This window comes from Palaemon carinicauda, chromosome 17, assembly GCF_036898095.1.
Source record: "Palaemon carinicauda isolate YSFRI2023 chromosome 17, ASM3689809v2, whole genome shotgun sequence".
Taxonomy (NCBI): domain Eukaryota; kingdom Metazoa; phylum Arthropoda; class Malacostraca; order Decapoda; family Palaemonidae; genus Palaemon; species Palaemon carinicauda.
In genome coordinates this window covers 70,785,014-70,798,714 of record NC_090741.1, presented here as the reverse complement: position 1 = coordinate 70,798,714, position 13,701 = coordinate 70,785,014, and the positions used below count along the sequence as shown (strand labels likewise).

General features: G+C 46.9%; 1 protein-coding gene across 1 annotated transcript in view; it reads right to left on the bottom strand.

The window, feature by feature from the left end:
- The window catches only part of mRpL19 (mitochondrial ribosomal protein L19), a 76,993-nt gene that overhangs the window by 36,342 nt on the left and 26,950 nt on the right, over window positions 1-13,701 (bottom strand). The window contains exon 3 of the mRNA XM_068391230.1: window positions 5,722-5,846. Coding sequence (XP_068247331.1) covers window positions 5,722-5,846 — 125 coding nt within the window. The remainder of the gene's footprint in view (window positions 1-5,721; window positions 5,847-13,701) is intronic.

Below are 13,701 nucleotides of genomic sequence, written 5' to 3'. Positions count from 1 at the left end.
ACAGGGGAAAGGCGTAAACGTCGATGTTGTCCCACAGTTGTTGGAAAGCATCTTGCCAGAGAGCCTTGGGGGTCTGGGACTGGGGAGCAGTACAGCGGGAGCCTGAAGTTCAGGGCCGTTGCGAAAAGATCCACCGTCGGAGAACCCTACAAAGTCAGGACTTTGTTGGCTACCAGATGATCCAAAGACCACTCGGTACTCACTATCTGAGACACTCTGCTCAGATTGTCGGCGAGCACATTCCTTTTGCCTGAAGTGAAGCTTGCCGATAGTGGTATCGAGTGGATTTCGGCCCATCTCAGTATCTCTACTGCTAGATGGGATAGTTGCTGCGAAAAAGTACCTCCTTGTTTGTTGATGTACACCACTACTGTGGTGTTGTCGCTCATCACCACTACAGACTGACTTGCCAGGTATTGTTGGAACTGTTAAGGGGCCAGGAAGATGGCCTTCATCTCTAGGAGACTTATATGGAGATACTTTTCTGACTCTGACCAAAGGCCTGAGGTCGTGTGGTGTAGCACGTGGGACCCCCACCCTTCCTTTGAAGCGTCCAAAAACAGCATCAAATCCGGGGAGAGGACGAGAAGATCCACTCCTTTTCGTAGGTTTTTGTCTGCCACCCACCACTGGAGGTCCGTCAGTTCCGCAGGTCCTATGTATAGGGATCTGGACGTCCGGGGAATCATAACCTTGATTCCACCGGGACTTGAGTCACCACTGGAGGGATCTCATCCTGAGGCGACCGTTGGAAACTAGACAAGCCAGCGATGAAAAGTGACCAAGGAGACGTAACTACAATTGGGCTGGAAGTTCTTCTCGTCTGAGAAAAGGACTTGCGACCTTCCTTAGCCTTCCTATCCTGTCGTCTGATGGGAAGGCTTTTTGGAGATTGGTGTCTATAATCATGCCTAGGTATACCAGTCTTTGAGTAGGCAGCAGTGAGGACTTCTCGAGATTCACCATGATCCCCAGATCTTGGCAAAGTCCCAGAAGTTTTGTCCCGGTGTAGAAGAAGGGATAACACCGATCATCCAGATAACGGAGGAGACAGATGCCAATCCTGTGTGCCCATGAAGATATTACGGTGAACACTCTGGTGAAAACTTGTGGTGCTGTGGAGAGACCAAACCACAGCACCTTGAACTGGTACTTTTTGTTGTCTAGGCTGAATCTTCAGTACTTCCTTGAAGACGGATGGACTGGGATCTGGAAGTACGTGTCCTTTAGGTCCAGTGTACACATGAAGTCTTGCGGTCTCACTGCTAATCTGACCGTGTCCGCCGTCTCCATGCTGAACGGAGTTTGTTTGACACAGAGCTGAGAGGTCAATGACTGGTCTCCAGCCTCAAGATGCCTTCTTTATAAGAAAGAGTCGACTGAAGAAGCCTGGAGATTCGTCAAGGACCTCTTGGAGAGCGCCCTTCTTCAACAGGGTCTGGACTTCTGCCCGAAGGGCTTGCCCCCTTGCTGATCCCATGGCAAGGGAGCTCAATGACACTGGATTCGTCGTCAGCGGAGGTAGAGATGTTGTGAACGGGATGCGATATCCCTGACTGATTACGGAAATCGTCCAGGAATCGACCCCGAGTTGCTTGCACCTGTCTGAGCAACTTTGTAGGCATCCCCCACTGATGGACATGCAGGGGGACTGCCAATCCTAGCATTTGCAGCCTCACCTGCTCCCTCTAGGATTCCTGCCTCCCCTGGAAGACATTTTGCCTTTCCTATCCTTGACAGGAAAGGCCTTAGACACCACAGTCTTCGATGCTGTCGCCGATTTAGCGGTCTCGGCTGGACGGGACTGCTGTGGTGCCGGAGGCTTATAGGGCTTAGATGTTAAAGCCCTATGAAGGAGGGAGTCTTGATGACACTTCCTCCACCTTTCAGCGGCCTGTTTCACATCCTTAGGCTCAAACAAGATGGATCCCTCTAAAGAGGAATGTCTGAGCCTATTAATCTCGGTGCTAGGGACCTTCTGATGGAATCTCTCAGTCACCGCATTCCGAGGTTTCAGGATGGTGTTTGCCCACAAGTTCGAGACTTGGTGGGCCAGAAACTCGATCGTGCGAGTGCCTGAGAGAAGGAACGTCTCCATAGCTTTCCTGGTACGTTCTTTGGAGAAATCCTCAGAGCGTATCAGGATACCTAAGGTCCCTAACCAGATGTCGAGCCACGAAGTGGCTTGCATAGCACACTTCGCAACTTTCTCCTGGTTAGGGATCTCGGTTGCCGAGAATGAGACCTGCCGGTTGGAGAGTCTCTCAAGAGGGACTCCCCAGGTAAGCTCTTCCAACGAGTGGTGGAGAGGAAGAGCTAAACAAGGCTCCTCCAGGATCTCAAAGTACCTCCTCTGCTGTACGCGAGGAGGTGGCAGGAGCTTGTTGGTGGCACTGGAACGGTTGGAGGAGGACATCTCGGAGAGCTGTACGGCGATCTTGTCTCTGGTACTGTTAACCCCTTGAGACCAGGGCAGAGCTGCACTGGCCTTAGAGGGTTTCTGAGTACCGAATACACGGTCTAAGACCGTGTCCTTGCCCTCTCGAGGAGAGATCTCTGAGTCGGAAAACCCGTTGAGAGCCCTCATTAGAGTCAGAACTTGCCAAAATGCATGTTCTGACTCTTGCTGTTCTCCTCCTGACGTCGGACTTGCCGCGAAGTCTCCTGTCCCCAAAGGCTCTTCTTGGGGAGAGTCGCAGACGTTCTCCGAGTGGCTAGTTGGCTCCGTCCTGGTCCTTGTAGAGAACTTTGGTAATATCTTAAGAGTCCTTAGACTCCTTCCTGGGAAGGATGTAGGACTCCAACGTTGACGAAGATGGTAAGTTCCTTCCAGCCCGCACTTGAGAAGACATCTCAGTGCGAGGAGAGGTTTCCCCCATTGGCGCGATGGGGGAAAGTCTCACCTCACGTGATTCCCCTGAGGACAGGAAGTCCTCGTCTGACAGGGAAGGAGAGATAGTCTGGGGGAAAGAAGGAACCTGCCTCGAAGGCTTGCGTGGAGTCAACTTAGCCCTTGGAGAAGTTACCGCATCCGGAACTCCTCTTTTTCTCTTCAAAGGGGTAGAAACAGCCAAGGATCTGTGCCCTAATTCAGAGAAAACAGGCTTGAACGCCTGTGTCACCGCTCTGATTAGTGCCCCAAACCAAGGCTGTTGGCTGACAGACACCCCCTTTGAAGGGACAGGAATTGAAGAATCCCTGGGAGGAGTTCTCATTGGTGGGTTCGCCTGGAAAGGTTTAGGGATCCTGGACCCCTCTAGATGTTTCCCTTTCGCCACAATACGCGCTGTTATGCGTTTGCGGGGAGGGGAATGAGGCGATGGCGACCTTGCCGTGCGTTGTTCAGCAGTCTCGAGCGCGGGAGCGCATAATGGTGCTGGCGCGAGGGAGAATACCGGGAATCGCACGCAGGAGACTGTTGGTGCGGGCGCGCAGGAGACTGATGGCGCACAGGAGCGCAAGCGCGCAGGAGAATATTCGTGTGTGCGTGGGCGCGCAGGATCAAGGCGTTGAGTGCGCAGGCGCGCGGGCGAGATTTCGCGTGTCCCTGAAGTAGTCGTAGGGCGCGTGCGCTCAAGAAAGATACCCCTGGCGCGCAGTTGAACCCTGTGCTGCTCGTGGGCGTGCGTCAGAATGAGGGCGCACAACTGCAGGAGAGGATGGGCGAGGGCGCGCACGCGTATCTTCATGGATGCGTGCAGCTGAATGTGCGTGTCGGCGCAATGGCGAGCTGGAGAAAGCTGGCACGTAGGCGAGTGCTGGCGCGTAGGAGAAGTCAACCTAGACTTCCCAACAGTGCCCAGATCAGAAGATCGTGGGCACGTAGGAGAGCGTGGGCGCTGGCGCGCAGGAGATCGCTGGCGCGCAGGAGATCACTGGCGCGTAGGAGAGTGCTGGCGCGTTGGAGAGCGCTGGCGCGCAGGAGAGCACTGACGCGCAGGTGAGGATTGGCGCGCAGCTGGGCGTGGATGTATGTCTATCTGCTCGGGCAAAGCCTGGCGCACAGGAGAACGTTGGCGCGTATGCTCATGGTTATGAGCATAGCGCGCATGGGAAGTATGTGCGCGTTGGCGCATACGCCCTTGATGCCCTGTATTAGGGTTAGTTGACGAGGCCTGACGAGCGTGGAAGTCAGGTCTTGTTGGCGCGTAGCGCGCATCAGCATCCGGGAAATACGACGGCAGGTCGGCAGGTCGGCAGGTCGGCAGGTCTGTCGGGTGGAAGATCGACGTGTCCTTTGAAAGGACGACCTTCCTCCAAAGAGGATCGCGAACGATCCGCAGAAAGGTCCAGGACCAAAGCAGGAACAGTCGGTGATCGATGACGAGGCTCCTCTGAGGGGGACTGCAACGAAGATGTAGAACCAAAGAGGCGCCTCCTCACCGCAGGTGAAGGAAGGCCTCTCTGGCGAAGGTGAGCCTTGCCACGAAAATGCCCTCTGGGAGCCGTTGGATCAGCAAGCTGACCTTCTGCAGTCCTCCGAAGAGGAGTCTCTGTAACTGAACTCTACCGAGGGGAAGAAACACCAGCAGGAGATACTGTTGGACTTAGTTTCTCCCTCGCTGGATGAACAGGATCAGGAGAAACTAAGCCATTAGCTACTGTAGGGTTTGAAGAGGCAGAGGTGATGGTTGATACCACATTGTATACCTCTGACACCACAACGTCGACAATCGACAGAGAATCAACCTCTGCCGGAGGCGGCAATTGCTTGACAGCGGCACCAAATCGGATGTAGTCAAGTAAGACTTCCCTGGAGGGCAAACCCTAAATTCCCAAGGAAGACCAAAGCTGAAACAAAGGGATTAGTGACAAATCATCCCCCGGGGGGAGAGGTTGGGGCTGCTTCGCTATAGGAAACAACGTCATCTCTCGAACCCCGAGTTTGGAAAACAGTACAACGCTCTACGCTACCACTCAACGGTCTCTCGAAAGAGACTGACCGAGTGGGAGCTCCGGAGGAGGTTTGAGCAACGGAAGAAGAGGCCTTGGGTTTTTCTCCTTTCAAAGAAACCTTCGAAGGAGAACTATCCCGTTTGGACTTCTTCTTCCGTCGCCGCGAAAACCTCTCCCACTGGGAGGTAGACCACTCCCTGCACTCACTACACTTGTTATCGCTATCACACCGTTGGCCCTTACAGTAAGGACAAAGGGCGTGAGGATCAGTCTCGACCGCCGACATGAATGTTCCACAGGGGCGGTCGCGTAATCTAGGGCAGAAGCGCATAATAGCAGAGGCCAACTTCACACACAAAGGTGTCAAAGAGAAAGCAAAAAAGCATTAATGGCTGCCAATGAGCGGCGAGGATGACAGCGGACACGTCTGACTACCATCCGAGCCGAGAGCAAAGTGAGTTTAAGTACAGGTGAGGGGGGGGAGGGTTACAAGCTACCCTCCCCTAACCCCCCCTAACTAGTGGTGTGGGTAGTAAACCCTTGTTAAATTTCAATGGCTCGTCATTTCAGCTATGCCGAAAGTAATACCCCTATTAAATAGCGTGGTATATATTCCACTTACGGAACAATTGGAAGTGTCTGACGATCTGCTCCCCAAGACGTAGGAGCCGAAAGGTTAAAAGTAAACAGTCCTTTCCAGCTTCCCTGAAGTCATATGTACTCTTAAATAAAGGTCAATGGTTTATACAGTATTACATGTAGGAACAAATCAACATAAAAAGTTTAAATGATGAATAAACTCCAATGGCAAGTGAAAAGACATACCAACATAGAACTCAGGAATCTCCATGACACCTCTTCTTTTAAGCATGTCCGCACGTTCAAGCCTTTCCCTCAAACGATTTCTCCATTCTGGCTTCGGGTCGGGTAAAAATTCTGGGTAGACCTTCCTGCAAATACATTCCACCATATGTTCAAGGATGTTTAGCAGTCAATTGAATATAAAATTATAATTTGAGGCTCATGCAGCGCAGTACAGTACAGTACGCTAAATATAACACTGCAGAATATACTGAAAATCTGAAACAATAAGGAATTAATGAACATGGATCCACTTCCTTGATATCACATCAGAATTACAGTTGCACAGCTATTATAACAAATTTTGAAAGTCATTTGTAGTTTTATTATTATTATAAGCTAAGCTATAACCCTAGTTAAAAAAGCAAGATCCTATAAGCCCAAGGGCTCTAACAGGAAAAAATAACCCATTGAGGAAAGGAAACAAGAAATAGAAAAAACTACAAGAGAAGTAATAAAAAATAAAAAAAAATAAAAATTTAAGGGCAGTAACAACATTAAATTGGATCTTTCATATATAAACTATAAAAGCTTAAAAACCAAGAGGAAGAGAAATAAGAACAGTGTGCCCAAGTGTACCTCAAGCGCGAGAACTCTAACTCATGACAGTGGAAGACTATGGTACAGAAGCTATGGCATTAGCTAAGGATAGAGAACAATGGTTTGATTTTGGAGTGTCCCCCTAGAAGAGCTGCTTACCATAGCTAAAACCTCTCTTGTACCCTTACCAGGAGGAAAGTAGTCACTGAACAATTAAAATGCAGTGTAGTTAACCCATTAAGCAAAGAAGAACCGTTTAGTAATCTCAGTGTTGTGAGGTGTAAAAGGATAGAGAAGAATGTGGACAGAATAAGTCAGACTATTCTGTGTATGTGTAGGCATGGAAAAAATGAGCAGTAACCAGAGAGAGGGATCCAATGTAGTATTATCTGGCTAGTCACACGACCCAATAACTCTACAGCAGTAGTATCTCAACGGGTGGCTGGTGCCCTGGCCAACCTACTACCTATAGCTATACAAACCCAAGCACTTTAAAATAAGGAATTTATCCAGCAGTGCTGGACTGACGATTGAAATTGTTAACGAGGTAGTTAACAACAATTGACGAGTGCAGGTAAGGCAGCTCACTCGCTCTCCTGTCAAAGGCTTCACTTTTGACCTTTAGCTCAAGACAGAGAAGGGTGGCTGTGATGGGAAGTTTCCTATCAAAGGCTTCACTTTTGACCTTTAGCTCAAGACAGAGAAGGGTGGTTGTGGTGGGAAGTTTCCTATCAAAGGCTTCACTTTTGACCTTTAGCTCAAGACAGAGAAGGGTGGTTGTGGTGGGAAGTTTCCTATCAAAGGCTTCACTTTTGACCTTTAGCTCAAGACAGAAGGGTGGTTGTGGTGGGAAGATTAACTTCAAAGGACTAAGGTTTGTATAGCTATAAAAAATGAAAATCATTCTTAAAATTTTCTATTTCTTCCTTAGTGTGTACAAAACTTTCATCCTTTAAACTACCGTTGTTCTGAAATTAAACATAAACCATTCACTATTTATAGGAATTTATTTTCAGCAAAGCTGTTAGAATAGCCAAAAAAATTTCAAGCGAGGTATAACTGCCGACATACTAGGCAATTTTTCTTCTCTCAAGGGGTAAATTACTGCACTGTAATTGTTCAGTGGCTACTCTAATCTTGATAAGGGTAGAAGAGACTTTTTAGCTATGGTAAGCAGCTCTTCAAGGAGAAGGATACTCCAAAATAAAACCATTGTTCTCTAGTCTTGGGTAGACCCATAACCTCTGTACCATGGTCTTCCACTATCTTGGGTTAGAGTTTTCTTGCTTGAGGGTACACTCGAGCACACTATTCTATCTTTTTTGGGCTCGGCCATGTCATCCTGATGGAAGGTTCCTTTAGGTAGCTTTCTAAGGGATATTTGCTACAGTGATACTCCCAGAGAATTAACCATAGGTCTCCAGAATTCTAACTCCTGGCGCGAGTATCCTTAATATATCTTTAAGGATATTGCATAAAATCAGGGGATGTAATTTTTTATGACACAGCAATCTTCACCCCGAATAGATTTAACTCTTTGAGGGGGAAGAGTGGCGAACGAAAGGGGAGCCGTTATCTAGGTACCCGGTGGACCCCCTCCCCGTACTCCTACGGCCCATCATTCCTTTCAACTGTAGCATTTAAGCTAAGTGCGCTCCCACGTTTCTCTCGGTGTTGTTACGGTTTATTGGATTATTATCATGCAATCTCCAGCATCTTCATCCTCTGGAAAGTTAAAGTACAGTACTGTATTTGATCTTTCCTGTGTATAATTTATAGCTCTCTTCTCACAGTTGAATTTGTAAAATTTAAGTGGAGCGCTGCCAACTCCGGAGGCGGTCATTTTGAGACCGCTGTTGCACACCATAGATGCTTTTTTATTTAGTTAGTAGTGCGAAGCTCCCGGTATTTGGCTATAAAGAAACTTTTAGCTAGCTAGGCAAATTATACTAGTGAAGATTGCATACATATAATATTTCCTCTTCCGATATGTAACATTACTTTCGTAAGCCTAAACGGTCTATATACGTTAGTAATGTAAATCCCATTGTATCGTTTCCTATCAATTTGGTTGGGGATATATATCCTACGATTTATGGGTATAATTCAATACGTTTCTCTTTTAGAGGAATGAGGATAAACCTTTTCTCCGCTCTGAGCACCAACATCCCAAGTGGCAACCCTATCTTTCATCATCGCTACCGAGTAGTTAACTCCAGCATGACTTAGATACAGTGGTACCTCTACATACGAATGTCCCAACAAACGAATTTTCCAACATACAAAGTAAAATTCGACCAAATTTCTGCCTCGACATCCGAAGTGTTGCTCCAACATACGAAGTAAACATTACGCCATTGAGCGTCGAGTGCTCAGTTCTCTGTTCTTGTGTGTATCGTGTGGTTGTCCTCTGTTTGGTCTGTTATTAACAGTGCTTACTTTCTTCCTTTTCTCACATTTCCTTTTTAATTTTACCTATAATCATGGTGCCTAAGAAGCTAAGTTTCAGTACAGGAAGAAGGCAATTCTTTCATTAGAATTGAAGCAAGAAATTATAGAAAAACATGAGAGCAGTGTGCATGTGAGTGATACTGTATGGCTAAATAATATGGCCGGAATAGGCCTATGATCTCGAGGATCATCAAGCTGAAGGCAGCCATTAAAGCAAATAACCATCAAAGGGGATCACCATTATTACAAGACATCGTAGCAATACCCTGGAAGAGATATAATGCCTTTTGTTGATAGGGATAAAGGACAAAGAGATTGTTGGCAACGATGATTTGTGAGAAGGGCCAGCATGATGAACAGAAATAAAGAAAAAAGTGAAGCAAAGAAAACCAAGATAGCATTAACAAGCTCTTTTAAATAAGACTTCTCTCTTTTTCTGTTTCTCTCTAAACATAGCATTAACATGTTCTTTAAATAAAATCTCTCTCTCTCTCTCTCTCTCTCTCTCTCTCTCTCTCTCTCTCTCGTTCTTCTTCGCTGTTATAGTGTTAGAGATACATCTATTATTTTTTTTCCGAGAGAGAGAGAGAGAGAGAGAGAGAGAGAGAGAGAGAGAGAGAGAGAGAGAGAGAGAGAGAGAGAGAGAGAGAGAGAGAGAGAGAGAGAGATTAAACAAAAATGTGTTTAGAGTACATATGATTTTTAACAGCGTCAACGAGTTGAAAAACTATTAAATGTAACTAAGAAAGTAATAACAGCTAATCTGAATTCCTTTATTAACTAAAACAAATATTGATACAAACACACTCGTGTGCGTATGCACAAACATACACACACAGGTGCAAGAATTGCTACGCAGTAAGAGAGACGGTCGTGGAGGAGGTAGAGATGGTGACTGCGATAACATACCGTAACTCATCATTGAAAGTGATGAAAATAAAAAATCAAAAGAAAAAAAATGTAAAAAAATATGCAATATAAAAATAAAAAAAAAATAAATAAGCTAAGTTAGATTAAAATTTCCGTAGTGTAAGTTATGGTATGTTATCGCAGTCACCATCTCTACCTTCTCGCCGATCGTGTCTCCTCGTGCGCGTGTGTGTGTTTGCGCATACGCACACGAGTGTGTTTGTATCAATATTTGTTTTAGTTAATAAAGGAATATAGATTCGCTGATATTGTTTTTTTAGTTACATTTAACCGTCTTTCAACTCGTCAACGCTGTTAAAAATCATATGTACACAACACATTTTTGTTTAATCTCTCATTTTTGTTTAATCTCTCTCTCTCTCTCTCTCTCAGAAAAAATTAATAGACGTCTCTAAAACTAACAGTGAAGAAGAAGAGAGAGAGAGAGAGAGAGAGAGAGAGAGAGAGAGAGAGAGAGAGAGAGAGAGTATTTATTTAAAGAACATGTTAACACCATGTCTACCTTCTCGCCAATCGTCCGTCTCCTCCTGGCGTAGCAAATCTTACACCTGCGTTGGCCTGTCTCTAAGGTAAAGTGGCAATAAAACTCATTTTTTATTTATTATTTCTTTATAATTACCTTTTTTACATGCTTCTTTCATATTATGCAGTTATGTTATTGTTATGTGTAATTATGTGTAGTCATTTATTAAGGATTTATTATGGGTTTTTAGGCTGAGGAACGAATTAAATGAATTAGCATGTACAGTACTCTTATGGGAAAATTCGTTTCTACATCCGAACATTTTCTACATCCGAAGTCAGTTGTGGAACGAATTAAATTCGCATGTAGAGGTACCACTGTAGTTTTACCGTTGATCTTCTTTGCCACCGAGTATCCCGGCTTCGAAATATGACGGTAACTCAGGGTGTATTGTCTTGCAGCCGACAATGTCGCCAACAGGGGAATTGTGATTCCTCTGCTGCCCACGACGTTGTCGGCATGAGAAGCTATGCTTCCTTAGTTTACAACTGAAAGTAGGCGGCATGCCTGCCGCCGCCTTTATCCCTTGTAGACTATAAGACATGTCTTATAACCGACAATGTCGCCGACAGGGGAATTCTTATTCCTCTGCCGACCATGACGGTGTCGGCACAGGCAGCCATGCTTCCTTAGTTTACAGCCAAAAGTAGGCGGCATGCCTGCCGCCGCCTTTCTCCCTTGTAGACTATAAGACATGTCTTATAACCGACAATGTCGCCGACAGGGGAATTCTTATTCCTCTGCCGACCACGACGGTGTCGGCACAGGCAGCCATGCTTCCTTAGTTTACAGCCGAAAGTAGGCGGCATGCCTGCCGCCGCCTTTCTCCCTTGTAGACTATAAGACATGTCTTATAACCGACAATGTCGCCGACAGGGGAATTCTTATTCCTCTGCCGACCATGACGGTGTCGGCACAGGCAGCCATGCTTCCTTAGTTTACAGCCGAAAGTAGGCGGCATGCCTGCCGCCGCCTTTCTCCCTTGTAGACTATAAGACATGTCTTATAACCGACAATGTCGCCGACAGGGGAATTCTTATTCCTCTGCCGACCATGACGGTGTCGGCACAGGCAGCCATGCTTCCTTAGTTTACAGCCGAAAGTAGGCGGCATGCCTGCCGCCGCCTTTCTCCCTTGTAGACTATAAGACATGTCTTATAACTGACAATGTCGCCGACAGGGGAATTCTTATTCCTCTGCCGACCACGACGGTGTCGGCACAGGCAGCCATGCTTCCTTAGTTTACAGCCAAAAGTAGGCGGCATGCCTGCCGCCGCCTTTCTCCCTTGTAGACTATAAGACATGTCTTATAACCGACAATGTCGCCGACAGGGGAATTCTTATTCCTCTGCCGACCACGACGGTGTCGGCACAGGCAGCCATGCTTCCTTAGTTTACAGCCGAAAGTAGGCGGCATGCCTGCCGCCGCCTTTCTCCCTTGCAAACTATAAGACCCTTTTCCTCCCCCCTCTGTCCTTTAGTGTCAGCCTAGCCGTCACAACATTCTTTTGGCCGGTATTCTACAATCATCCCGGGTTGCTGGGTTGACTAAGTTGCCGGCCAGGACCCTACAAGCGGCGGTTAGGTTGCCGCCTCGGCCAACTCTCACTTATGACCTTCCTTCACCGGAAGAGAATGCCCCGGGGGGAAAGACTGAGCCGGCCCTGACGGCTGTCGGTGGGAAACCCAATACTGTATACTGTTGAGAATTCTTTAGTCCTCTCTTGGACTGCCATCCACAGACCTCACAACCGGCAGTACAGCCGGCGGCAAAAGTTGTGGCTGGATAGAAGCTAGAATCAGATGCATTCTTCCCCTTTCATTAGAATTCTCATTCTGGCAAGGAGAGAGTAGACGGCAGTAGCCCTCCTACACTTCCATTTATTGTGCTAAACCATAATAATAGGAAACCCTCCTTTCCATTCTCTCTCTCTTTCTATCCCTTAGCGCCGCCAGGCACTAACCTAACCCCGGTAGTGTACCGGTAAAACTGCAGTACTGTATACAACAATACAGTAGCCAGTGAAACTACAGTATATAACAATACAGTAGTTGGAAAACTACAGTATATAACAATACAGTAGTTGGAAAACTACAGTATATAACAATACAGTAGTACAAGTATTTCTAACATACTCTGTGTATCCTTTCGCAGTCTATTGTTGGGACAGCATAACATGCTGAGGTTGAAGCATTCCCTCAACACCCTGATGAATCCTTGGATTATCGGGACACTCATGAGACACCGTTCAGTATTAATATTTTACAGGTGGAGGAGTTAGTATAAATATTCACTAGCTCCGGCTCTATGTACAAGAGTTATTCCACTCTGTATTTTCCCTTATAAGGAATTTAAATATTAATATTGACTGAGGTCTCAGCAATTGCTTACTAGCTTACTATCCTAAGCTATTAAATATAATAGTAAGTATTACTAATTTTAAGTATGCATTATATCAATGATATAAACAACTGAGTACTCATTCCACCCTTTTTCTCCGTTACAGGAGGAGCCAATGGTGAAGTGTACAATTGTGTTCTGCAACCACAGGAGTAAAGACTTTTGTGGGCATACGATGTACAGGTCTAATGCCCCCTGCTGCATCGTATTTGGATCTCTGAGGTCCTGGGACCTGAAGGGTTGCTCCAACTGCTCGACCTTGCTGACCGACGGCTTTGGAGAAGAGATCCCTGACACCACGGAGTCGAGGGATACAGCAAGGGAAACCCTTCGAAGGTGAGTATGAGGCTTCCAGAAGAACTCTCCAGGACCTTACCTGCCTAACGAATCTCTGAAGTGCCTACTGTTCCCTAAGGCTCAATCCAGTACGGTTGTGCCTCAGGTACAGGTCCAGCCTCCCTTTATCCAACAGACAGTGGACGTGGATATCAACAAGGCACTGCAAGGCTTGTTCATCCACCAAGAACGGATGTCAGAGGTGTCCACTGACACTGAACAGGACCTACTGCGAGAAGGCCCTGAAGACGTAGTGGTTCAACCACCCACGGAGGAAAAAAGATCCGTTTCAACGGTAATATCAACCTATGCCGTCAACCTCTTCAGCCCCAACTCCCCAACTAGCTATACAGGGGGGCAGGAGCGAAGCGTTCCTAGAGTCGATCCAGCAGATGTTGACACTGTTCCGGAAGGAACAAGAGGAGAATAAGCAAGATCTCAAAGAGATGAAGAGAGGGGTACAGGAAGGGAAACGCCCTGGCGCTTCCAGGGGCTCTGCTAAGCCCCTTAGAATATCTGACCTCTCTCACTGCTCTGAAACCAACCCCTGGAGGTATACGGAACACATGCCCATGATGAATGGGAAGCTTTATATCTCCGAGAAGTTGGGGGCCAAACCCCTGAAGATCTTCAATTCTGGCCCAGCTTTCAGCGTACCCAGATTGCTACGTGAGACTGCGAGATGAACCTGCATCCCGCGAGGAGACTATACCAAAGGAAGTCATTGTCTTCGAACATGACAAGGCACAAGCCATCCTTACCA